We start from the raw sequence: 23,566 nt of genomic DNA on the forward strand, positions 1-23,566 counted from the left end.
TTGCCAACCTGACAGCACCAGCTCACAGCAAAAACCCCATCATCTTTTAATTAGTTTCCCACTTCCTGCCATCCCTTCTGTGTGCATGTGTTTGGAGGTGCAAATATATGCCCAGGATATTGATCACACCTTAGATCTTTGATCTTTGTAAGGGAATGTAGGCTGCAATTTTGGCCAGAGAACTCTATTTCAAACTTGTGTTTCATTTCCCAAAGCCTTCCCAGGTAAGCATTGCCTGACCTGCTGCTGACATGCAAGGCATGCCAGGCACAAATGTTGCACCTGCTGTAGCTGCAGCACAGTATGTGAATGTCTTGTCCTCCTGCAGCAGGGAAAGAGGAGGATGGGATGTAAGTCTGCACACTAGGACTTCACCAGGATAATGACAGGAAATGCGCTCTCCTAGAATCAGCAGCCTGGCATGGCTGCAGCACAAACTCCAGCATTTCTACTGCAGTGACCCACTTTACCAGCCTGAGGTGATATGGGCACCATGGATGACTCCACAGAATCACTCTTTAGTAGGATAAGATCCGTTTTCTCCTTCAATTCCAGAACACTTTCAGTGCTACTGCACTTACAAGATCAGGATTTGGTTATGCTGTGACATCATTGATTCTTCTAAGCTCAGAAAGGATATGAGAAATACTGAATTTCATGACTATAAAAGCCAAGAGCAGGAAAGGAGGAACAGAACAGGGTTCCCAAACAGCCCCAGATGAAACAGAAGAGCACCACTGCAGCAGCTGCAGCCCTGCTTACAGACCAGGTGGATCTTAAGGTTTATAGGAAGGTGGTGCAGGAGATGCAGCAGCCCTGGGTGTGGTGGGTGCAGGGGCTGCTGCCCTGGGAACAGAGAGTCATTTTCCCATGGAACACAGGAAGTGCCAAGGCATCAGGTCTTTGCTGCTCACTCACCTCACAGTGCTGAGTCCAACAGCTCCTGCAGGGGAGATGGATTTGCTTCCAAGAGCTCTAAGAGCCACCGCTCTGTGGTACCTCTAGCAGCAGCACTTAATTTTCCACAGGAGTGGTATCAGGCTCAATAAAGGCATTACCTGGAAGGGCAGCACCTAGACCTCTGCCTTTTAAGAAGCTGGGCAAAAGTGTATGAGGTCAGTGGCTTTTAAGCTAATAATCAAGCCAAAGCAGGTTAATTCTATAAGGCTGCTGCTGGCAAGCTCAGGCTCTGCTTTTGGAGCATCATGCAGATGCTCAGGAGCAGCTCAAGCCAGCATTCCTTTCCTCCTCCTCACACCTACTCTCCAACACCAAGAGGAGACATCATGTCCTGTAGCAGCTATCAATAAAGAAACACAGCAGCACCCCAGGAAAGTACTTTCCCAGTAACACAGAACACCCCTTCCCATCCCCACCTGGTGCTGCTGGGGGTCTAAGTGAAACACAGGAATTGTGCAAATCTGGGCACTGATGCTGCTTTCAGCTGATGGCATGAACCACCCCCTGGGACTCCACACACCCTCTCTAGCACCCTACCAGCCTTGTCACAAGGGCCCTGAAGCACTGGGCTAGGTGTGCCAGCTCTCCCCAGTGCTCAGATGTAGGGATGTTAGGAGCACCAGTAGCACCTCTGCACCCAGAAACAGAAAGAATTTTGAGAAGGCACCAAGCTGCTGTGCTACTGTGGAATGCGGAATGGGCCTGGGATGAGCAGCAACCTGCCCTACTGGAAGTGATGAAAGAACAGGGCCCATGTACATCTCTGATGGCTGAACTCTGGGCAGCAGGGGCAGATGCACGAGACCTTGGCTCACAGATCCCTTTGCAATAAACCCTGCTTTAAACTTCCTGGCTGGAAGCAGCATTTATTGAACCAAAGGCTTAAGGTCTGCAATCTTTGTGTAGCTGTCAGTGATTTAGGTGAGAATAGGAGGACCACTTTAGAGTCTAGGAACACCACCAGCCTCTAAAGGCTCCCTATTATTTCTGCCTCTGAGTCCTGGCACTTTCCAATGGAAAACCAGTTGCTGGCACTTTGCAAAGATGAGTAGGAGCCACATTACACCATAGGGACCACATATGAGATTTTGGCTTGGACAACCATTGGGATATGGAAGAAAACCCCTTTTCTGCTAATGATGCCCTCCAAAGTCCACATACCCTTTTCTCCTGAGATATGCTGTTCACTGAAGAGAAGGCAAATGAAGCTCTGCTCACAGCAGCTATTCCCCCTCCCTCAGGCACAGTTAAGTGGGAAGCCTCTCATTCAGACACAGCCATTCCCCACTACATCCTCTTCACTAATCTGTATCTATGTGACAGCCAGAACCTGTTACCCATCCATCAGCATCACTGTGCTTCTTACCCCTCCTCTCTCTCTCCCCAAAAGCAGGCAGCTACTGGTTCTCCATCTCCCTTAACATCTGCCTTGCTTCAGCAGGCAACCCTACCTGCTGGTGAAATTCATCCATGTCAGGCTGCTCTTGCTGCTCACAGGGTGAGAACCTGCTTGTATCACTGTCCTGTTGCACTTTTGCCTCAGCTACCATTTATGATTTCCATTTAGGTCAATACTGTATCTAAAATAGCTATGCTTTGGCCAGGAGCTCTCAACATCACTCTAACACTGAAATCTGAAATGTCTTTATAAATTGAATTTGCTGGGTCCAGCACTGCTTGTGAAAAATAACCAGTTTATGAGACCTGCTCACCTCAGGACAAAGCACAGCACAGTCCTGCTGCAGGGACTTCCATGCTGCAACACAGCAACAGCTTCCATTCTCACAACTCATTATATCAATGCTGGTTTTCAGGTATGAGCCAGTAAGAAGCCAGAAGGAAGGACTTGCAAGGGACTGGCAGGAAGAAACAGAGCTAAGAACATTTGCCCAAAGCAAAGAAGCGGAGAGGGGGACAATTTTATTCCCTCAGTGCTGAGGACTGGCTTCTGCACTACCCACCGCATAGCCTAACAAGCCTGAGCCCACAAGCAAGGTGAGATTTCTCTAATTTCTAAATTAGAGTAGCATATTTAATCAGAGGGGTGTCCTGAGGTCTGAAGTAGTAAAGAACTGCTTAGACATGAGTACGTGCTGACTTCTGGAGCTGCAGGGGCAGAACGAACCCCTCTGCCAGAGAAGAAACAAAAAGACGCAGGTAACAAGAAACATAAGGTTATTGGACACTCTCTACCCTTTAATGGCTTTAAGATAACAGTGCCAACTCCCCAGATTCTCACAAAATCTCAGTGCTGGTCTTGTGGCAAGATCTGCACTGTTCCATGAGAAGCAGGATCTGCTGTTGCTTTCCAAGGCTCCATCCCCATATACTCGTCCTGTATACAGGCAGCATCATTCTGTCAGCAGGGTCTCTGCTGATCCTGGATGGTCAGAAGTCAAGTGCTTCAAGTGCTCCAAGGCAGTGGTTGCAGCAATGTTCAGCTGCTAATCCTTTCAGATGAGCAGAGTATATGCTTGGTATCAAGTGTCCAGCTGGGTGCATACAGCTGTTCTGGCACTAAGCATCACAGTTTGCTCTGAGCAAACTCCAGTGCAGTAGTCAGGGCTCCCTGCATGCCTTTGGCATTTCCACTGCCCTTAGCTACGATGGGAGAGCCTCCTGCTTTCCCTTCCATCTTTGTACAGACAGCCACAGCCCAGTCAGCAGCAGAGAACACAGGAAGGCAGTTCTGGGGAAGAGACACAGGCAAGTTATTTTTACCGTGGGGCAGCCTGAAGTCTATGAATAAAGAAAGGTAACAGCATCCTCTCCTCACTCAGCCTGAGGTAGTCATGACTGTGAAGATCACAAAGGCTGAGCTTACATGTTAACGCTGTGTCTTGCCCCTGGGCAAACACAGCCTGGAGGATCCAGGGATATCTGTGCCCAGCAGAGACTGAAAGCACATCTGGTGCCAGTACAGTCCTCTCAGGTCCTGCCCCTGTGTGATTAACTACCAACACTGGGCACAACTCCAGGAAAAGCCTGAAGCAGGACCTGCTGAGCAGTGGGTCCAATCCCCCTTGGCAGGCAGGGTCCCCTTGTCTCTATCAGGGTTCTGTTTACCTTGGACACCTGACAGGCACAGAGCACCTCACCCGAAGCTTGAGGGCTGAGCAGCAAGACTGATGTGCCAGGAGACTTGTCACACAGCTTGTTCACTACTTTCATTAGGATCTAGGAGAGGCAGGGAGAAGAGAGGTCAGTCAACAGCAAAGGAGATGAGCAACTCCTTCTTACTGTTTGCAGCACCTGAGGTACCATTGGGCCAAGAAACAATGTGGATTACTCACAGAGAGGGAATCAACTGGGACAGTATCAATGATGACAGGCTGGTTGCAGTATTTTGCTAGCAAGATTTGTGCCACTTTCTCAGCCTGGAGAGAGAAAAACACAGCACTTTGAAGGGCTACAGGTGGCACAGGGTGGGTTGGATGGGGATATATCCATGTAGTATATACATAAAGGGAATGCAAGCGCTGCTCTGTGGGACAGACAGGAGATGTTTGATAGCAGAAGTCAAATTAAGACTAGCAGGCTGAAATCTCCATGTGGAGACAGCCCTCCTTCCTCAAATGCAAGCAGAGATGAACCCCTGTCAAAAGTGGAATAGAGTGACTCATTCAGTCTCCAGACTCTCTCCTAGACTTATAAAGTGCCACATTTTTCAGGAAGGGTTCTGTGGCAAGATGCTCCTACTCTAAGGAAAGGATAGCTCTTCCTGAGATCTCTGAGTTACCAGTAAGTATTTCTAATCTGCTTTCAATGTAAATTGTCAGAACACAAATATGTGTGGGAAGCTCAGCAAGATCCATGTAGCTGGAAGAAAGACTATCCTGTCACTGTCTGACTGTACAACTTTGTTAAGCCCACTGTGAGAACCATCTCATCTTCTCCATGCATAAAAAAAGTGATGCCCAGTGCCTATTGGTGTTGGCCAGAAATGCTGGTACAGGGCTCTCTGTTCTCACAGGTAGGGAGCCATGGAAATTCTGCAAGTGCTAAGAGCCCAGCCAGTCATGCTCTGCATTTTAAACAATGGCCAGTGAAATTAACCCAACACAATGCTTGTGCTGCACTGTGCATGATTGTACGGGCTTTCTTCTGCCTTCTGACACCCTAGTGACTGAGTGGCTATGAAGTGTGACAGAGAAACCAGGTCCACTGGTGTGTGCTACAGCTGGCTGCAAGTCTGTGCTGCTGCCTCTGTACCTGCTGCAGCTCCAGTTTCTTGACAGCTGTGTTGGCTGTTCGCTGTAGTACTTTCAGGATGGTCTGCAGTTCTTTTCTCTGCCACTGGGGCATTGCAGCACTGGCCACCACCTGCAAGACAATTTGCTCTGTAAGAACATTAAACTACCCCTAGACAAAGTGCTAGTTCTCTGGAAGGTCAGGCTAGAGCATGGCCTCTTCCCAGACCCTGCTTTAACCCACGTGATCAGGGCAGTCAGTTACTGTGCTGAGCAGCTTTCTCTTTTCAGCTGCCATCTGCAACACAGCCACCTGAACGCTGGCAAAAATCCTTATGACCAAGGAAGCAATAGCAGGTAGCAACTTGCCCTTGCTACTGACCATGGTAAGATGTGAACCTGATAGGGAAAAAGTCATGTGTCTCACGTGCCCATGCTGGGCTCTTTCTGTACAGGAGTGTAATCCTTACTTTAGTCAACTGGCCCACTTCTTTGGAGAGGTCCTGCATCTTAGGAATAGAGGTGATCCTCTGCTTCATTCGCAGGGAGACAGAGTCCACTTCCATAGCCAAGCACTGGCCTACTTCCCGGGCCTGCAGAGATGGAAGGAATGCATGCTTCATATGCAGCAACAGAAACTATCCACAGGGATGAAGAAAGTGGGGAGAAAGCAGGGTCATGAACATGGAAATGCTCCTCAGAATCCAGTAAGAAGACACAGATGGTTTAGGAATGACTGTTACTGCAAGACTCTGAAATACAAGATTCCTCTCCAGATTTGCAATCAACACTAGATGGTCACATTTAGGCAGACCAAGCTGTCGAGCTTTAAGTGGTATTTATGGTTGAAATTCATGTTTACTCAAAAATTTGCACCAAAATCATCAGGATTTCATGGAGGAAAAACTGGGGAGCTCTGTGGAACATCTTAGAAATCTTTTTCCATTAGCAAATGCAATCTTGAAACTGCTGACTGAAGAAACAAGAGAAACACTAACATTAAAAGAAACCTCATCAGCTGTTCAAGCATATTTCCTGAGTTTATCCTGATATATTTCTTACTGTTTTCACCAACAATTACTATTAATTATTTTTTAAAAAGCTATTACAAGCTTTTTTCACCAGTGCCAATCCTTATGGTTTGGAGTATTTCCTCCCTGCCAGATCTCTGTGCCCAGGATGGTCCTGCAAGACCATCTGCAGGACAGCAGAGGACTGCTCTGCCTAGCTAGGACACACAACCCTCATTTCAAGTAATTCTCTGAGACCTGCAGTCTCCTTTGTCTCATTAACACTTGCACAGAGCTCCTCTCAGGAGCTCTCCAGGTCAGCAATTCCAGCAAAGCATGCAGTTCTGCCCTGCAGCTTTTTGTTCTTCTGCATGAAGAAAAGCCTCTCTGGGACATAGATGCACAGGGAATGGCCAACCAAAAACTAACAGATTTGCACGGGTGGGCTTTGCCTTTAGTCTTTCCAATTCCAGTGACTATGAGTCATCCTCCTCTGACATCAGCCTTAAAGGAAGAGGGAAGGCTTATGGGGCACCTGACACTTCCAAATACTCAAAGGACAGAGTGATCTCATGAACACAATAGTAGGTTACTTACTTACACAGAACCAGCTAGACCAGAATCACAGTTTAGCAGGAAAAAGACTAAATAAAGAAAGCAAAAGGGCTGTAAGAATGAGGCCAAAACCCTTTAATCATAAAGTGCAAATCCAGCTGTAATATGCAGGAGCCAAAATCAATGTACAAAGAATTACATCTTAAAATATCTACTGGGGGATTGAAATTCATAGACCAGGGGCTACCTGATATTTTGTGCAAGTTTTTATCTTGGAAACGGATGTCTGAAGGGAGAAAATAAGGTCAAGGAGACAGAGAAGTAGGATGAGAGGAAAAGGAGGTGAATAGCGAGGTACAGTAGCAGAGCTGAGTCCAAGGCTGAAGCAAGATGCCAGATGAGGCACAGCAGGGAGGCTCCAACCAAAGCAGTGGGGATCTAATTGTCTATGAGGAGCCTATAAAGTTTGGTCCTTCTGGCATTGCCTCGACATGGCAGAAATCTCAGTTCCCTCTTTCTTACCTCTTTGGCTCGTCCCCCTGTCACTGCAATGACACGGCTAATCCCTTTGACGAGCTGACGTTCACTGATGATGGCCAGATCTTCCACAGATCCTGTTTGGAGAAGGTGCCTAAAATGTCAGCAGAGAACAGGAAAGAAAGCGAGTTGCTCTTTGCAAACAGAAATCAGGAACCCTGCTTTCTTTTTCGAAAACTCCAAAATCCAGTAGCCATTTCCTAATCCTAATCCCAATACCTTGAATCCTTTCCCATCCCTAAAATCCTGATGGTACCCTATGGAGAGGGTGCACAGCAGGCTGGCAGTCAGACAAAAGAGTCAACAGAAAGAAGCCAGCAGGACTCCTGTGTGTCCATTACAAGAAGAGAAAGAAGATAAAGGTAAAAGAAAACAAAAAACATCTGTGCTGCAAAAAACACCATGGAAAAACAGGATTTATCTGCATTTTTTATTTTTGGGTATGCTTTCTCAAAATAGTGCTTCCACCAATGGACTTGAGGGCTGTGATAATGGCCAATGGGAGGGGGTTCACTTTGGGGTCAGAAGGGTATAAAAACACTATGTATGAGCACAGTAAAAAACTTGGATAAAGTTTATTAAGGATCTGCTTTGTGTCATGTCTGCTCTGACAGTGACAGTACCCTGTAAGGCAAGAGACAGCAGAGTTGGGGCTACTCCAGAGGAACTTCTGTGCTACCTGCCCAGCAGGCTCCAGTCAAAAAGTGCAGCAAAGTTGTGTCCTTCTTTGCTCTCCTTCAGCAGTGAGATGAATTGGAATTTTTCGCTTTTACTCATCTGCTACTCCACCACTCTCTTGTCAGGCCAGCTCACTGCCTGACCAGTAGACTCCAGAGAAAGGATAGTTGTGCAGTCTCAGGACACTGACAACCTCCCTTTTCCTTCTTGTTTATTCAAGGCTGGATAGGAAAAACTATGGTGTCTTGTTATCACAGTTCTGTTACCGCAAGTAATCATTCCAGACATCGTCATAAGAATTCATCATCTCTTCTCCCATGCAGTCTCTTGTCCCACTACTCCCACAAGAAGATCTCATGGCTAGAAAATTACTCATTTTCAGCTCTATCTGCTCTAAGGCCAGTTTGTTCCAGTTTTTTGGTTTTTTTTTTCGTGTCAGCACTGTCCTAAGATTGATTAACTTTTCTTCTACTCTCATTACTACTAAAAGCAGATGAGGGTGAAGATAATTAAAATAATCAGAGCAGTCTCAAGTTCTCACAGCTGAATTGGAGTCTCCAGCCCTTCTGCAACCCCAAAGGCAAAGCACCACAACCCTGATGTTACAGGTCATACACACCTTTCCCATACTCTGCTGGTGCTCTGTGGCTTCCAGGTTGGTTTCAGACTATGAAATAAGGAAAGATGCTGTGCATTTCATTAAAGTTTGCTCAGCCTGGAACTTCAAAAGCTTTGTAACTAGTCCATCTTGTCCTCACAATATTTTTCCAGTAAGGAAACTTAACTTCACAGGGACAGGGAGGTGAGCATGTCATGATGCTTCTATCTCAGCCACCAGTGCCCACAAACATACCTTCTAGCTGCAAGTAAAAGTCACTTACGTCCCACAGCAGAGCTCCACAGAGGTCTGCACTGCAGCCTTAGAGTCACAGGTCAGCACATTCTCCACAGGGACACCCAGGGACACTATCCTCACTGGATCAGGATACCCCTGACAGAGGAGACAGGGATCAGCAGCTAACAACATGGTTATTCAGGGGTGCTTACAGACTAATTCCATGGCTTCAGGTGTCTGCCTCATTTTCCCCCTGTTCTAGAGCAGCCGCTGAGTCGGGGGTGGCACTACTTCTCCCCCACAACCAGCCACCAATGGGGAGAAAGAAATAATTGGTAACACGACAGGCTTTTGGTGCACAGGCATAAGTAGAAAGCCTGTGCATCACCAGGCTCCATGTTTTACAAGTTTCCTGAGATCTCATCTCTGTCCTACTTTCCCTTCCGAGTTCTGGGAGACAATTCCCTTGCAGAAACATGTTGTGTCAACATCTTGTGTCCCAGATGATTCCTGCTGAAGGAGAAGGCTCATGAAGGTGTGTGCTGCCATCCTATCATACCTCATCCACTGCACGAAGTCCCTGAACTCTTCTTGCCAGTGTGAGGGGGACTTCAGCCATATACACCACCTCATTTTTTTGGATCAGATCCTGGACCACTTGCTCCACTTGCTGCAGCTGCTCCACAGTCACATGGCCCTGAGAAAGCAAATCAGCCATGTTCAGGAAAAACCTCCTGAGAAGTACAAAACGAAGGAGGGAGAATGCGGGCACAGCCACCAGATGACTCAGCTTGGGCATACCACTCTTCCCCTGCATCTCATCTTCTCTGCTTGTAAAAGGGAACTGTGAACATCATGGCACTCCCACCTTCTCTTCCCATGAGAGAGAAGGATTTTTGATGCAAGAGCATCAGCCAAAGTCTTCAAAGGAGATACTGGAATGAGTGACAGATTACCAGGGCCAGCACTCAGCCTGACCCAAAGCTTCACAAATGCTCTCACCTGAATGTCCAGTACTGATATCAGATATGTGCCACAGCCAAGCACTATCTCTCAAAGACTCCTTTACACTATTTTGTATCAGTCTCATGACCACTGGCCTTGCTAAGGGTCCTTTCCCTTCTGACCCCCATTCATCCCTCAGGAAGCCCTGCTCAGGGTCAGGTTAATGCAAAAGGACCAAGCTTCATTACTCAGATAAAATGTGGCTTGTCTTTGAAGGAGTGATTATGGGGAGAGGGGAAAAATCCCTGGAGAGAAGAGCTGTACTGGTAAGTTGGTACTGCTGAGAACTGGATTTCAGAGTCACCTTGGTATCAAAGTCAAAGCGCAGCCGCTCTGCTGTCACATGGGAACCCCGCTGCTCAGTGCTGTCACCCAGGACACGTCGGAGTGCAAAGTTCAGCAGGTGAGTGGCGGTGTGGTTTGTCATGCAGGCCAGGCGCTGCGCCTGAAAGCATACACCAGTTAGCAGGGAGTGCTAGTTCTCCACAGCTCAGGGGAGCAGGGGGTAGCATGAAGAGATAAGGAAAAGGCTGTGTGTGAGGTGACAGGAGAAGATGGAGGAAAAACAATGGGTAGTACAACTGTCAGATGAATTATGTGACAGGGCAGATCTAACTTCTTTTTTCACGGGATAATCTTTGTAAAACAGTAAAGGGCAGGCTGGATACTTTTGGACAGACCAACAACTCACAAAAATTACAGAGTCAGTTCTGGTATTTCCTTCCCACTGCACACTATGATGAAGAATGGTCTCAAGAATACAAGGGACAAAGATCTGCTGTGCCCAAGTTACTGAGGACATCACAAGGAAAAGATTAAGAGCACTAAGTTATCACCTCATCCACAAAGAGCTGCAGCTGGTCGCCAGCACGCAGGGTTTCCACAGCAGTGACCTCATGGATCACATAGCCACCACAGAGATGAACTGACTCTACAGGGAAGAGTACATCCTGAGCAAAGAGATAGAAAAATGAGTTAGGACACAGGGAAGATCCAAATTCCTGTGCTAAGTACCTGCTTGACCCAACTGGGAAACACATATCCCATCAATCCCTAAAACACAGGGATGGGGTGGGAAAAGCAGAGAGAAGCTTACTGCAAACAAAGTGTCTTAGACCTCGCCTGTACCCAGCCACTCAACATGTATGTTGAGGCTGCCAGCTTGCAGTGGAGGGGCAGTAACACCATCCATGCTGACAAATTTTCTTAACAAGTACGCTCATCCAAGAGAAAATGAACAGCATCTCCCAAGGTACTTGTCTCTGGCATCCAAAGTACCATTTATGCCTGGGATGGCAACAAAACTGGAACACCACTTTAGCTTGGGGAGAAGTGCTGAGCAAGGCACTGTAATGCTCTGAAAGACTAAAAAGGCCCAGGGGTGGCAAGAGCTGGAAATGGGGAAAGGAGAAAAGGCTGCACCCTGTGTAACTTCCCAGGACAGGGTCAAACCTCTCCCTTTGGCAAGGCTGAGGGGACATGCTACAGAATTAGAGGTCCTCCCTGATGCTCTTAGGAGGAATAAGAGTTTTTGCACTGGGTCTCAGGTTGGGCAGCACTTGCAGCTGTCCAGTATTGACCAGAGAGAAGTTACTCAGTTCACAGACTCTCTGATCAGTGACTTACTTCTCTCAGCATTACAACCCCAGCTGGCAAGAACACAGCATACTGAAGGAAGACCTGACTAAAATCTTCCTCAGCAAGATGAAATTGCAAAGGGCTGTGAGAGGCAACCAGAGTAGCAAGAATACCCTTGTGAAGTTACTGCTGATTCTGCTTTACCCCACCAACTCTGATGCTAAGCCAAGGGAATTGTCAAGAGTCATCAGCTTGCAAATTAACACAGTAGAACAACCCATCACTTGGGGAATTCAACTCAGAACCCATGGCAGCCTTGGGTTAGGCAGCAACCTTACCTGCTGTCCTAAAGGTATCATGTAGCCTTGGTCAGAGTCTTGCCCTCCCTGCTCTGCATAGAAGTTAGTCCTGTCCAAAATGACACCACAGCGCTGCCCTGCCCCAACTTCCTTATGGAGAGACTGATCTCTGTACAGCATCAGGACAGTGGCCTGGCACGGACTGAATTCTGTCAGGGGGAAGAAGACAGCAGCAGTTAGTGCATATAGCCTGTCAGATTACAACAGGAAAGGAGGGATCAATTCCCCATGCCAACCCTGCCGACACCTGGGCTATACTGAAAGCTGGCACTTTGCCTTGGTAGGAAAGGAACAGCTACTGGCAGAAAGGACAAAGAACCGGAACTAAGTCACTTCTCACCTAATGACAGAACTGCTGAGTAGCAGCTAAGCAGGCAGGGACACCCAATCTGGCTCCCCATGAGCCTGGTACAAGAAAAAGTGGCACAGACACATCTGCATCTTGCTACACTGCAAGCCTGGCAAACCTGACTGAAGGTGTTATCTTACGAAGATGTTGTGGATAGGGGACAGCAGGGATGTCACCTTCCTGGATGCAGCAACCTTCTAACATGCTCTCCAGTAGGCTCCTTGTACCCAAACCTGGGCACTATGGACAAGTGGACCACAAGGTGTGAATGTAATTGGCTGGGCAGAGGGCCCCAGGAAGAATTGTTCAGTAGTTCAACGTTCAACTGATATTCAGCTACTTGGTAGCTGATGTAAGGGACAACACCACTTAACATCTTCATTAATGACTATCCATGACAAAATGGGATGTACCCATATCCCACTTAATTGGCAGGGACTGGCTGATACACTGAAGAACTGGACTGTTTTTTGAAGGCATCTGTACAGTCCACAGAAATGAACTGACAAAAATCTTAGGTTTTCGGGAGCAAGCTGAACACAAGCCAGCAGGGTGCCCTTGCAGCAAGGAAGACTGCCTGCCTGCTGAGCTGTGTGAACACAAATATAGCCAGCAGATCAAAGAAAGAGGTTATTCATCTCTATTTAGCATTTGGGAGAGTACATCTAGACTAGAGTACAGCAAATTCTGGCTGTATGTAAAGAAAAAAACCTTTACACATTCAGAGTGATAAAGAACACAAAACAAATAGGCTGTGAGATTTTTGTCCCTGAAGATACTGAAAACTTAAATGGACATGGTTCTGAGAAAAATGATCCAACTGTGAAACTGGTGTTAATTTTAACAGGAAATTGGACATCCAGAGATCCCCTTCAACGCAAATTATTCCATGATTCAGAAGCTGAGAAGGTGAGACAGTTCTAGCTTGGAGATTTCAGCCCATGTCACTGCTAGCCTTTTTTCCTCTGTTGTGCTCTTGCTGTAGTATATATAGCTTGGACTGCCTCACTTTCTGCTTAGCATGGGCTGCCACCAGCACACTGGGTAAAAGGGAATTGCTGTACACAGCCATCTCTAATTGTCTGTGACAGCCATACCACCTCTTGCTCTCTGTGGCTCATCTTCATGCCTTCCATAGAGCATCAGCAACCTCAGTTACCGCAGATGACAAAAGGCCTGCGCTGGCACCTAGTGGTCTGCCACGGAGATAGCAGGGGCATGGTTTCACACAACTACCTAAAACCTTTGTGTAATTATGCTTCTTTCTCCCAAGTGCACACACCCAGAAGCCTAATTGTTTGAGACAGACTTACCTCTAGAAGAAATCAACAGTCACCCAGTGGTGCCAACCCAGAGCTCTTTACCAGCCCAGAGCCTTCCTAGGAACTAAGGAAAGCACCCAGTTTGGGATGAAGTACAGGGGTAGGGGAAAAAGATGTGGCAGCAAGGTGGACAGGTTTAGACCATGGAGTACCCATCGTGCATGCATGGGGTTAGGCAGCAAAAGCAGCCAATGTGAGGGACTCCAGTGAGCTTGCTTTGCAGGTGGGCCAGCCACTCACCATACTGCCCGTGCTGCCCCACTGTGTAGGCGTACTTCGGAGAGTCATCAGTAGCAGGCACGTTCCTGCTCTGCAGCCAAGCCAGCGAATGCACATCCAGGTGGGTGTTTGTGTTCCCTGGCTGTTCTGCCTGTGCGCCACCAGCCTTCCGCTGCAGCAGAGCAAAGGCACAGTTAGACTGGAGATCCTTGGGGGCAAGCGAACAGGTAACTGGAGCTATAAGGCTAGGAATGATTTCTTCCACCTTCATGGAAAAGGGTTGTTCAGATCCAGGCTGATGTAGGCTACTGCTAACTAACCCCATCCCTTCAAACCTTACAAGTACTGAGTATCACTCTGTGCTAGCCTTGAGTCAGGCCATACCAGTTGTTAGCACATCCCTCCTGGCACAGCTTGCTGTGTAGCTGTGAAGCTTCCAGGCCATTAAAGCTAATGAGAGCAAGGCCTCAAACCAATTACCGCACTCAGGGGTGTGGTAATTGCAAACTGGTGGGTGGGCATTGCAAATATTTCAGCACTACAGAGATCAAGGAGATTTTGTAAACTCTTCATAAATAATTTGCTGCTTGAGCTGTCTAAGCTGGTTCTACTTTGTGTGAGAAGTTAGACTACATGACTAACAGAGGACTGTCCTTAGCTATATAAATATTTTATAACCTTCACTCCAGCAACAGTCAGCATCATAAAATACCTGAAGAAAAATCACCAACCAATACTTCAGTTCCACATTCAGAAACAAGGGGATTGTGATGACTCTGCTATCTCAGACTCACTTCCCCCTCAGCGAGGGGGCATGTAGCCCTGTGGTGCTCTGAAGAGTCTCAGCAGTGAAAGGGATCCTGCTTCCATGTTCGCAAGAGACAGTTAAGGCTTTGAATTATTCTGACAAAGCAGGTCCCCTTTTACCTTCGCATCTTCCAGAGCAAGTTCGTTAAAAGCAGTGGAATCCAAACTGATTCCCTTCTCTTCAAGCATCAAGTCAATCAGATCCAGAGGGAATCCCAAACTCCCATAGAGAGACCAGGCTACTTCAGCTGTAAGACAAAAAAAAGGACAAGAACACAGAAAGCAAAGGCATCTCAAGATTTGTCTGGATGGGACCAATCTGGTGTGCTTTGGTAACTGGATCCACCTGTATTGTGTGCAACTGTATGTTAATGGGGAAGAGAAGCCGTGGAGTTCTTCTTGTATGAGACTGAGTATTAGTATTTCTACACAGCCCCATTCCTGCTAAAATTCAGTGCAGCACATCTAGACAGGCAGTGCAGTGGTTGGATCCTGTGCTACTCCTCGCAGCTGTGTCTTATAAGGACCTTGTTGATAAGTCAATAAAACAGCTTGCCTGGTGCCTACTTTGTTGTGAGGATGAAGTACTAGAAAACAACTGCAATCTGGAGAAAGGAACATCTGCTCCTCTGTCTGGGGCTAGACAGTCACAGGAAATGCAGGGGAGGCAACCATCCACCAGTTTTGACTGCAATGCTTATGAGGACCTAAAGCAGAATGTCTCTAAGTGCAGCTTGTCAGAGGAGGGACGCTCACCTGGGAAATTTGTGGAGGGCTCCATCTGCTGCACTGTCCGCTCAATGATGCGCCTCCCACGCTCCAGGGAGGACAGAAACGCAGCCTCGTTCTCATTGATGATATCCTTGATCTGCCCAAGGATCAGAAGGGTTAGCCACAACATTTCAGGGTGTTCCCCAGCCCAGCTCAGCCCTGCTCAGCCAGCTCAAAGCATATCAACCAGCCTTTTTGTTCTGCACGTATCCATCACAACATGGCTCCGATGCACTATAGAACAGTGCCAAAGTCATTGTGCCTCCTGTCACCGTTCCTGTCAAGGAAATATTGACCATCCACATGGGGAAAGCTTTAGGCTGACAAATGTTCCCTATTGGGTATTAATATCTGTGACCCAATTACAACTGTACGTCTGGAGCAGCCAGAGAAGTTGCTGTCAGTGGAAGCAAGCTGGGACTAGTCTTAAATCATCACTCCACTTCAGACAAAGGGTACCTGGGTGAGGACAGGCTGTACTTGCACTCAACCAAAAAAGCTACTGTAGCTTTTTTAGAGCAACAGCCACCTTACACAGGACATGCAGTCCCTGCTAAGGACCTGGTGGAGCTCCCACATGGAAATCTGCCAGATACTTCTTGTGCCCGGCACATCTCAGCCCACCCACAAGAACATGGTTTTAGGGGAGGCTATGCAAATTCCTTCAGCTAAGTCCCAAGGGCAGGCTGATTTCTGGCCCTGAGAGCAGTGCCTCACAAAGATAATGAGGCAGGAGGATTCCACATTGCTCACCTGGTTAGCATTCCTTGTCAGCTCTGGATAAGCATCTCCCTGTGGAAGTGACCATCAGTTAGTGAAAACATCCTCAGGAAGATGCAGGGGGTCTCAGAGCATGCCACAAACATTACAGAGGTTACTTGCATACACTTATGTGCTAACTTTACCATTGATGCCACGAGGTCCCCTCCCTCCCATCGCAAGTGATAAGGGGACAAGAGGTTTTTAATGCTGGAATGTACAGCATCAGGTACAATTTCCTGGAGCTCCTGGAGATTTCTGACAGTGTGTGGAAAAGGGACATGTGTGATGATCTTTTTTGCCCAAGACAGCAGTTTTACTCACCAGCACTTCCACTACAGTAGGCACCAGGGAGGCCAGGAGCCCAGGTGGAGCCTGTAGAATTTCAGAGCAAAAGCGTACAGCCCTGCGCAGGATCCGACGCAGCACCAATCTGAAAACAGGGCAGGACTCCTCAGGCAGCCTTTTGAGCATCCCTGCCCAGCTTCAACATCCCCCAGCTCCTCTGGTCTGATTCATCAGCACAGGCCAGCTGCTCCCAACATTCTACACCCATCCAAGGGAAAGTCTGCAGATTGGAAGCACTTCCCAGCTCTCCTCTTTCTGCCTACCCAAAAGCTCATGAACACCCTATCTGGGGCCCACATCAGAACCTCTTCCCTGGCTGTTCATATTCCTTTCTAGACCTAATTTCCTCCACCCCATACCATTTCCTTATGTCCTTACTCTGCTCCAGAGAAGCCTGGGTAAATGCCATCAGTGATGCAGACGCACAAGGTGCGTACGTGATCTGCCACCACGCGGTAGGCCATGTTCACACGCCCAAAATCAGCATCCCCGATCAAACCCTGGTATCTGGGTGCCCTGCAGCCCTAAAAGAGAAAGCAGAGAGAAAAATCAGCAGAAAGTAAAGGCTGCAGAAGAAGTTCCAATGCAAAAGGCAGCCAGCCTGACATAATGTTTTTCAACTACCTCTGAACCTCATGCACCTAAGATGTACTCATTAAATCCTTCCACAGCACTACAGACCAAGACTAATACAGGTCAGCCAATGCCCTGGCACTGAGTAGCTTAAGACACTTTGAAGGAAAAATAAATCAGCAGTGCTGATATTCCAGCAGATTTCCAACCTGGAATTCCCTCTTTTTTCTAGAGCACTGCATTGGACCTGGCAGGACATAACCTCCTGTCTCAAGAGTCTGCTCATCAGCATTCAGAGAAGGCTGTACTATGCTACCCAGCAAGCAGTCTTTGTCCATGGAGCTTTTGTTGAACTGTGACTCTGAGCAGAAGCACCATCACCTTGTGAATGGCATCCAAGATGGGAGTGAAGAGATCTGTGTCATAGTTGGAGCGTTTGTTCTGCAGAACTGTCACCAGCCTTTCCAGACCCATTCCTGTATCCACGTGGTGCTGTGGCAAGGGAAGGAGATTCCCCTCAACCTCTCTGTCAGCCAGGCAGGAAAAATAAAAGGCAAAAGAAAAGCAAGGATCAGTTCACATGCAAAAACAAGGAACAGGTGACTCAAAGAGAATGGGAAAGTGACAGGGGATAGAAACAGCAGGTGACTCAGCACAAGGAAGCTCAGGGACAAGAGTGACAGCAGCCTGCCTTGGCCCTGTCAGGCAGCCAGGATCTGACCATCACATAGTAAAGATAGGCTGCAATGTAAGGAAAAAGGCCTTCCCTAAAAGGGCCAAAGGCCTTCTCCTCCTTCTCCAGGCTGCTGCTGACCTCAAGAGATCTCTGGAAGGCAGCATTAAGGGAGAATTGGCAGTGAGGGTTGAAGAAGACAGGGAAATAAAGCAAAAGGGACCAAGAGCCATGCTGGACAAATCTCCATAGCTTCTCTCTTTCTCCTGGTATTGCCACCTTCTGCAAAACAGTGGTATGTCTGAGAATATACACGATTTTGAAGTCAGGCTAGGGGGAAAGGCTCTGGAATTCAGATGAGATGCTTGGTACCTGCTGTACTGCATGAAGACCAAGTTCCAGATCTCCACTACATCAGGGCTGCCCTGGTTCACCAGTGCTGCAGCATTTCTGCCACCACCCACATGGTCGTAGTGGATCTCTGTGCAGGGACCACAGGGACCTGTGTCCCCCATCTCCCAGAAGTTATCCTTCAGTGGGAAAGGAAGCACGTGACTGGCAGGAACCCTGGAAAGGCAAACAACAGAGGTGGCAGTGCTGTGGAGCACTTGCTCTTTGGAGCAGAGACAAGACCTGAACACCATGAGTGGCATAGAGTTTGCTGACTTGGGTTCAAAGCCTACATACAGCCTGGAACAAGCTCTCAAAGCACAGCAGTGCTCTCTGCAATGGCTGCACCCTCTCACTGAAGCAGCCATCACTCACTTTCAGAGAACGTAATCTCAAGATGGAGAGGAAGCAAAGGACTAAAGATCCTGTACACACTTCATCCAGGCCAACCATCACTGATGCTATCTGAGAATGAACCAGAAGTTCAAGAGACCCAGTAAGCTCAGAGCTCAGCTGACCTTTAACAGCCCAAAGAAACCAGAAACAAAATGAGTTTAAAACGTAATCTCTGGTCCCTACAGCTGACCAACTAAAGAGCAAATGCAGAACTGTGGAAAGTGAAATGCCAGCACCTGCTGCTCAGAACCTCTTGTCTAACACACTTACCCCAGGCGGAGCCACACATCCCTGCACTCCTCATCTGCGCTCAGCCCCAGGGAGGGGTCTCCACCAAAATAGGTGACGTAGAGATGATCTCTGGGGATCTCATAGACCTCTGTCAAGAGCTCCCATGCCATGCTACATGCCTCCTCCTGAGCAGGTAGGGAAATAAATGAAGCACAGTAATTCAGGAAGGGTCTTTAGAACTGGAGTCAAACAACAAAGAAGTTAATTTCAGCTGTTTCTCTCCCTTTCTAATTTTCACATGCATTGCAAAGAGCAGGATGAAGGTCAGAAGAGTGAGACAGCTAACTTCTGCCAGTGGAAAATTGATATTCCTAAAATGTGAGACCTTCAGCATGACGTGCATCTATGTGCTTACCGGCAGAGTTACATGAATTATTTTCTTCCCAAACAAAAAAATGTATTCACCACCTAAAAAACCTCCCTGTATTCCTCCTCCCTTTTCAAACTTTCTAGTAATAATCATTGAATGAACTGCTAACCTCTTTTCACCATATTAAGAGGTCAACACTGGCATTCTCACAGAGAACTTTGATTTTTATATCTTGGCCACAGCTTTGACAGGCTGAGTACATAAAGAGTTTGCAGGACACATTCAGCGACAGAGCCCATGAGCTGACCACCTCTGTTCCAGGCCACAGAGCTCCCAGAAATGAATCTGGATCTTACCAAAACGCCTTCTGCACATGGTCCCATGGCACTACAGCACAGCTCTGAAAGAAAGGCTATGTTTTCCCCTAGGAAGGGTTCACTCCTATCACCTCACCTTAAAGTAATCCCCGAAGGACCAATTGCCCAGCATCTCGAAGAACGTGTGATGGTAAGTATCTCGGCCCACATCCTCCAGATCGTTGTGCTTCCCTCCTGCACGCACACACTTCTGGCTGTTCACCACCCGCCTGTGCTGGGCCAGCTCGCTCCGGGGGTGCACCGTGCCCAGGAAAACGGGCTTGAACTGGAAATGAGAGACACCCGCTATGGACAGATGCCACCCAGCGCAGGGGCCTGCGCCTCGGGCTCCTGGAACACAGAAAGGGTCAGGCTGGGGCCACAGTGGGTCACTGCTTAAGCAAGTTCGTTTTAGAACACACGGCACAGGACTGTATTCAGACAGTTCTTAACTATCGCCAGCGAGAGACTCCCAACAGCGGGCACTACGAGAGGCATCCAGGAGGCAGCCCAAAGCAACGCCGGGTATCTCCTTAGTAGGGGACACCCCAAGCCGGCCGCGCTCCTCTGGAGACGCGGAAGCGCCGGTGAGCCGGAGGAGGTGAGATGCGGGGGCGGGGAGAGCACCTGGTTCATGCCCGCGTTGACGAAGAGGAGGCGCGGGTCGCCGCGGGGCCGCACGGGGGCCGAGGGCAGGCGGCGGTGGCCGTGGCGCTCTTCGAAGAAACGCAGGAAGGCGGCGCGGACCTGCCCCGCCGACGGGCAGGCGGCACCACCGCGGCGGAAGCTACAGCGCCAGCGGCACGGCACCGCCAGCAGCAGCCGCCGCCGCAGCCGGGCGGCCGCAGCCATGGCGCCCCACGGCGGACGGCGGCTCCGGGGCGCCCGGAAGGGGCGGTGCGAGGGGGAGGCGGGACGCGGAGGAGAGCGGCGAGACTGCGGGAAAAGGCCGCTCCATCGGCCCCACGGGTCCTGCGGCGCACGCGCGGGCCCCGATCACGGCCCGGGCTCGGTCGGGCGTGGCCGCCCCGCCCCGTCCCGTTCCGTCCCCGCCGCCGCAGCGATCGCGCCGGGCGGGCGCCATGGCGGTGCGCGGGGTGTCGTGCCTGGCCTGGTGCCTCCGCCGAGTTGGGGCTAGCTGCGACTGGCTCCTGCTGGAGGCCGGCACGCAGGTGAGCCGCGCCGGGCTCCGGCCCCCCGGAGCGGGCGGGTGGGCACGGCTCTTGGGGCGTAGTTTGGGCGGAACTCGTTTCTGACAGTGCTTCCCAGGAGGAAAGCCTCGTCCCGCTTAAGGAGCAGCCGCCATTCGTGGCCGTTCGGAGGGCTCACCCCAGCCCTCGCCCGGCCTCCCCGCCGGGCGGCACCAGCGGATGCCGTTCAGCCCCGGTAACGCCCGAGGGCGGGGAGGGCGGACCCAGGCGCTGGAGTCGACTTGGCCAAGCCTTTGCTTGTTTATCTCTTTAAATTCTTATGTCATATTTAGATAGAGTTGTTCGTGTGACGGGGACGTAAATGAGGACGAGGTAGTCCGTGGCCTAATTAACAAGGCAATGCTTTGCTGAGGTTAATAGTACGTAAGACATAAGTTATTCGGGTGTAAATGAGGTCGTGTTTAAATTGTTTTAGTTATGTTTTGGTGCGGTACAGGAATAGCCGTTTTCTCAGCGATCATGTTTTTTAATAGAAAAATGGGTCCTGCTACTCCTCCCTAAAACCCAGCAGGCAAAGACTTGTGGTGAGGTTGGGGTATTGTTAAAGGACTGCTGTTCTAGTGGCCAAAATCAGGCAGGTAGTTAGATGGTGTGGATGATGCTGTGGCCAAGGCCCTGTGCTCACACACTGCAAAAAGCACCTATCCAAACGTACGATTTTGTTTCTGTCCCATCGTGGATTTGAAGCCCTGAGATGTGCAGACCACCTCAGCAAAGGAATGGAGGTAATACAACTTGCAGCCAGAGTGCTGATAATTGTGCAGAGAATCCGGTTTGGGATGTTACTGCTCTGATTGTCTGCACAGTGGTTGTCATAGGCAGCAGGGAGGCTAATGGCATTCTGGTGCTTTAGGTGTGCCAGGCCACAGAGCACAAACTGCTTTTGCTGGAGATTTAAGTCGTAATTCATAGAACACCCTGAGTTGGCAGGGAGGGACCCACCAAGATCATTGAGTGCAACTCCTGACTCTGCACAGGACAGCCCTAAGAATCACACCACATGCCTGAGAGTGTTGTCTAAACACTTCTTGAACCCTGTCAGGCTTGGTGCTGTGACCACTTCAGTGCTTTAAGGGATGTGCTTTAAATGGCAATCTGAAATTAGATGCGATTTAATAAAATATGGTGCAATAGTACAATTAAATTATGTCCCTTTTTCCAGAAGATACTATTAGAGTCTGATTTAGACTCAGTTATTTAGATCACTTTCACTACACAGCATCACCCACGTGTAGCTTAGATTCTGAGCCATAGGATCAGTGCTGTGATTTACAAAAGTATTGTGTATTTAGGGCAATGTGGGGTGTGCACTTTTTTTGATGGCAGTTTTCTGGGCTATTTTTTCCTGTATCTTTCCTGTTCACAAATGGTTGAACAGATGCAACTAGCAAAAGGAAAGGGTAAGAAGTAATCTTGAGACCCACACACAGTAGTGCTGGTTTGAAGAAATCACATTTGTTTAGGTAATGACTGAGGTGGGACACAGATGTTTTGTGAGTGGCTTTGAGTAGCTTTGCTGCTGAAGGAAATTTCCATGAAACCAAGGTTGTAATGTGCTTCAGAGAAGTAAAATTTTCCTCAGTGGGGGAGAAAGATAATACTTCAAACTTTGTAAGCTTCCATTTTCTATCTTCTCTTAAATTTAAATGAAAAATAATCATATTATGACAGACTTTCTGGAAATAACCATAAGATGTTGATCTAGAGTTTTGCTGTACTTAAATTAAAATGATGTAAACTGAATTTACCATGTCATTGCTGATTGCAGTAACTAAACTACTTTATTTTTAGGTGACTGTAGGCCGAGGATTAGATATCACATACCAGCTGGTGTCAAAAACCTGTCCCTTGATGATCTCTCGTAAGCACTGTGTCTTCCAGCAGAATGCAGAAGGGCAGTGGACTGTCAAGGATAACAAGGTACAGAGACCAATTGAAGACCTTGTGCTCTTAGATTCATTGATTGCTAGATCAATTTGGATCTAGCAATGTATGGGCTATGATACAGTGTAAGTGTGATAGAAGGTCCATGGGAATGTGTCTTGCCTAATGTGCGCTTCCAGCAGGAAACTTTAGTCTGCTGCAGTTGGCATGCAAGCTATATTACTTTCTGTATGTAGATCCACCTCTTGGTTTAACATTTTCAAGACCAGTGTGGCCAAGCCAAGTGCACTTTGCATTCTGTGAACCTGTTTGGTGTCACTTTCTTAAAAAAATATCCTAGATGAATTTTGACATAGGATTTTATCCTTTCAAAAGGATAACATTCTTGTAGTACTAATGAAAAAATAAAGTGCAACTCCTTATTGTAGTGACACAATTGCTTTAATGGTTATCAACTTCCATGAGAATCTAGTGTCAGAAAAACCATGCTTCATGTTGTATACAAACGAATTTCTCCTGAAAGTTCTTCTCAGCTGATTAGGATAAAATGTTGGTATCAGAGTCATCACCTGGGTCTCACTGACTTCAGTAATCTGTTTTTTATATAATGATGTCTCCACTTTCTCATTTGGTCTGAAAACAGTAAAATGAGTAATTTGGTTTAAAGCAGCACTGGTAGAACAAAAATGTTCAACACATCATGCAGATTTGAAGGATATTTGGGTCAACAGCAGATTAGTCAGAAAGGAATGGAGTGGCTACTATTAAAATTACACTGATCTTAAACAAAACCCTCTTGTAGTACATGTATAAACTTGAAAACTTAATGTTACTGCATGATAGGGAACATCTACCATAGATCCTATGAACACTTCCTGTCTATTTTCACTGTTGGTCAGCTTGTTTCATTGAATCTCATTTAGATATGTCAGTTCCTAGTGTTTCTGCAGTTCATCATGAGCACAAACCAGTTTTGCTGGTTTTGAAAACTATTTATTGAGCTAATTTCAAAATCTTTTTTGTGCTTTGAGCATTATCTCTAGAAGAACATTTTCCTTCTTTATAGTTTCCTTGTATTTATGGAAAACTTTGTTTTTCTTCAAGGAATATAACCAAAGCTGCTTCTTATTTCCTTTTTTTTTTTTTTTCTGGAATTTCAGGTAACAGAATAATTACTGTAGTACTTAATGTTCCTGACAA

The 23,566-nt window shown here is 47.8% G+C and overlaps 2 protein-coding genes across 19 annotated transcripts in view; one reads left to right on the forward strand and one right to left on the reverse strand.

Annotated features, from left to right (window-relative positions):
• RNF8 (ring finger protein 8) overlaps nt 1-23,566 on the forward strand; it is a 43,271-nt gene that overhangs the window by 10,460 nt on the left and 9,245 nt on the right. For 2 of the 15 annotated variants that reach the window (XM_086878333.1, XM_086878328.1), the window contains exons 2-4: nt 2,775-2,955; nt 4,632-4,701; nt 22,274-22,402. In XM_086878333.1, the coding sequence (XP_086734459.1) occupies nt 22,334-22,402 (69 nt within the window). In that variant the 5' untranslated portion in view covers nt 2,775-2,955; nt 4,632-4,701; nt 22,274-22,333. Of the gene's footprint in view, nt 1-2,774; nt 2,956-4,631; nt 4,702-19,452; nt 19,873-20,188; nt 21,208-22,273; nt 22,403-23,566 lie in introns of those variants that run through there. The other 13 variants (XM_086878332.1, XM_086878325.1, XM_086878334.1 and 10 more) reach the window with 10 other exon arrangements.
• Nucleotides 3,131-20,292, reverse strand: AARS2 (alanyl-tRNA synthetase 2, mitochondrial). 4 transcript variants are annotated; one of them, XM_086878322.1, is made up of 23 exons: nt 19,899-20,265; nt 19,369-19,557; nt 18,585-18,730; nt 17,901-18,095; nt 17,237-17,381; nt 16,661-16,806; nt 16,259-16,367; nt 15,929-15,967; nt 15,161-15,272; nt 14,525-14,652; nt 13,619-13,769; nt 11,687-11,856; nt 10,607-10,720; nt 10,075-10,215; nt 9,325-9,462; nt 8,812-8,921; nt 8,550-8,597; nt 7,238-7,346; nt 5,621-5,743; nt 5,173-5,283; nt 4,254-4,337; nt 4,027-4,137; nt 3,131-3,649 (listed from the first exon to the last, which is right to left on the reverse strand). In XM_086878322.1, the coding sequence occupies exons 1-23, from the start codon at nt 20,121-20,123 to the stop codon at nt 3,485-3,487; spliced, it is 3,009 nt and encodes a 1,002-aa protein (XP_086734448.1). In that variant the 5' UTR covers nt 20,124-20,265; the 3' UTR covers nt 3,131-3,484. The 4 variants fall into 4 exon arrangements, with proteins under 4 accessions (XP_086734448.1, XP_023804051.2, XP_086734449.1 ...); XM_023948283.2 differs by lacking the exon at nt 8,550-8,597 and having other exon boundaries at nt 19,899-20,292; XM_086878323.1 differs by lacking the exon at nt 10,075-10,215 and having other exon boundaries at nt 19,899-20,259.

The sequence above is a fragment of the Cyanistes caeruleus genome, chromosome 2 (assembly GCF_971803275.1).
Source record: "Cyanistes caeruleus chromosome 2, bCyaCae1.hap1.1, whole genome shotgun sequence".
Lineage (NCBI taxonomy): Eukaryota > Metazoa > Chordata > Aves > Passeriformes > Paridae > Cyanistes > Cyanistes caeruleus.

Coding starts and splice junctions, on each gene's coding strand:
- AARS2 (XM_086878322.1), bottom strand. CDS start 20,123: ATGGCTGCGGCCGCCCGGCTGCGGCGGCGGCTGCTGCTGGCGGTGCCG. Junction 15,968..16,258: donor CTACTGTAGTGGAAGTGCTG/GTGAGTAAAACT, acceptor TCACTTCCACAG/GGAGATGCTTATCCAGAGCT. Junction 5,284..5,620: donor AAGTGGGCCAGTTGACTAAA/GTAAGGATTACA, acceptor ATTGTCTTGCAG/GTGGTGGCCAGTGCTGCAAT.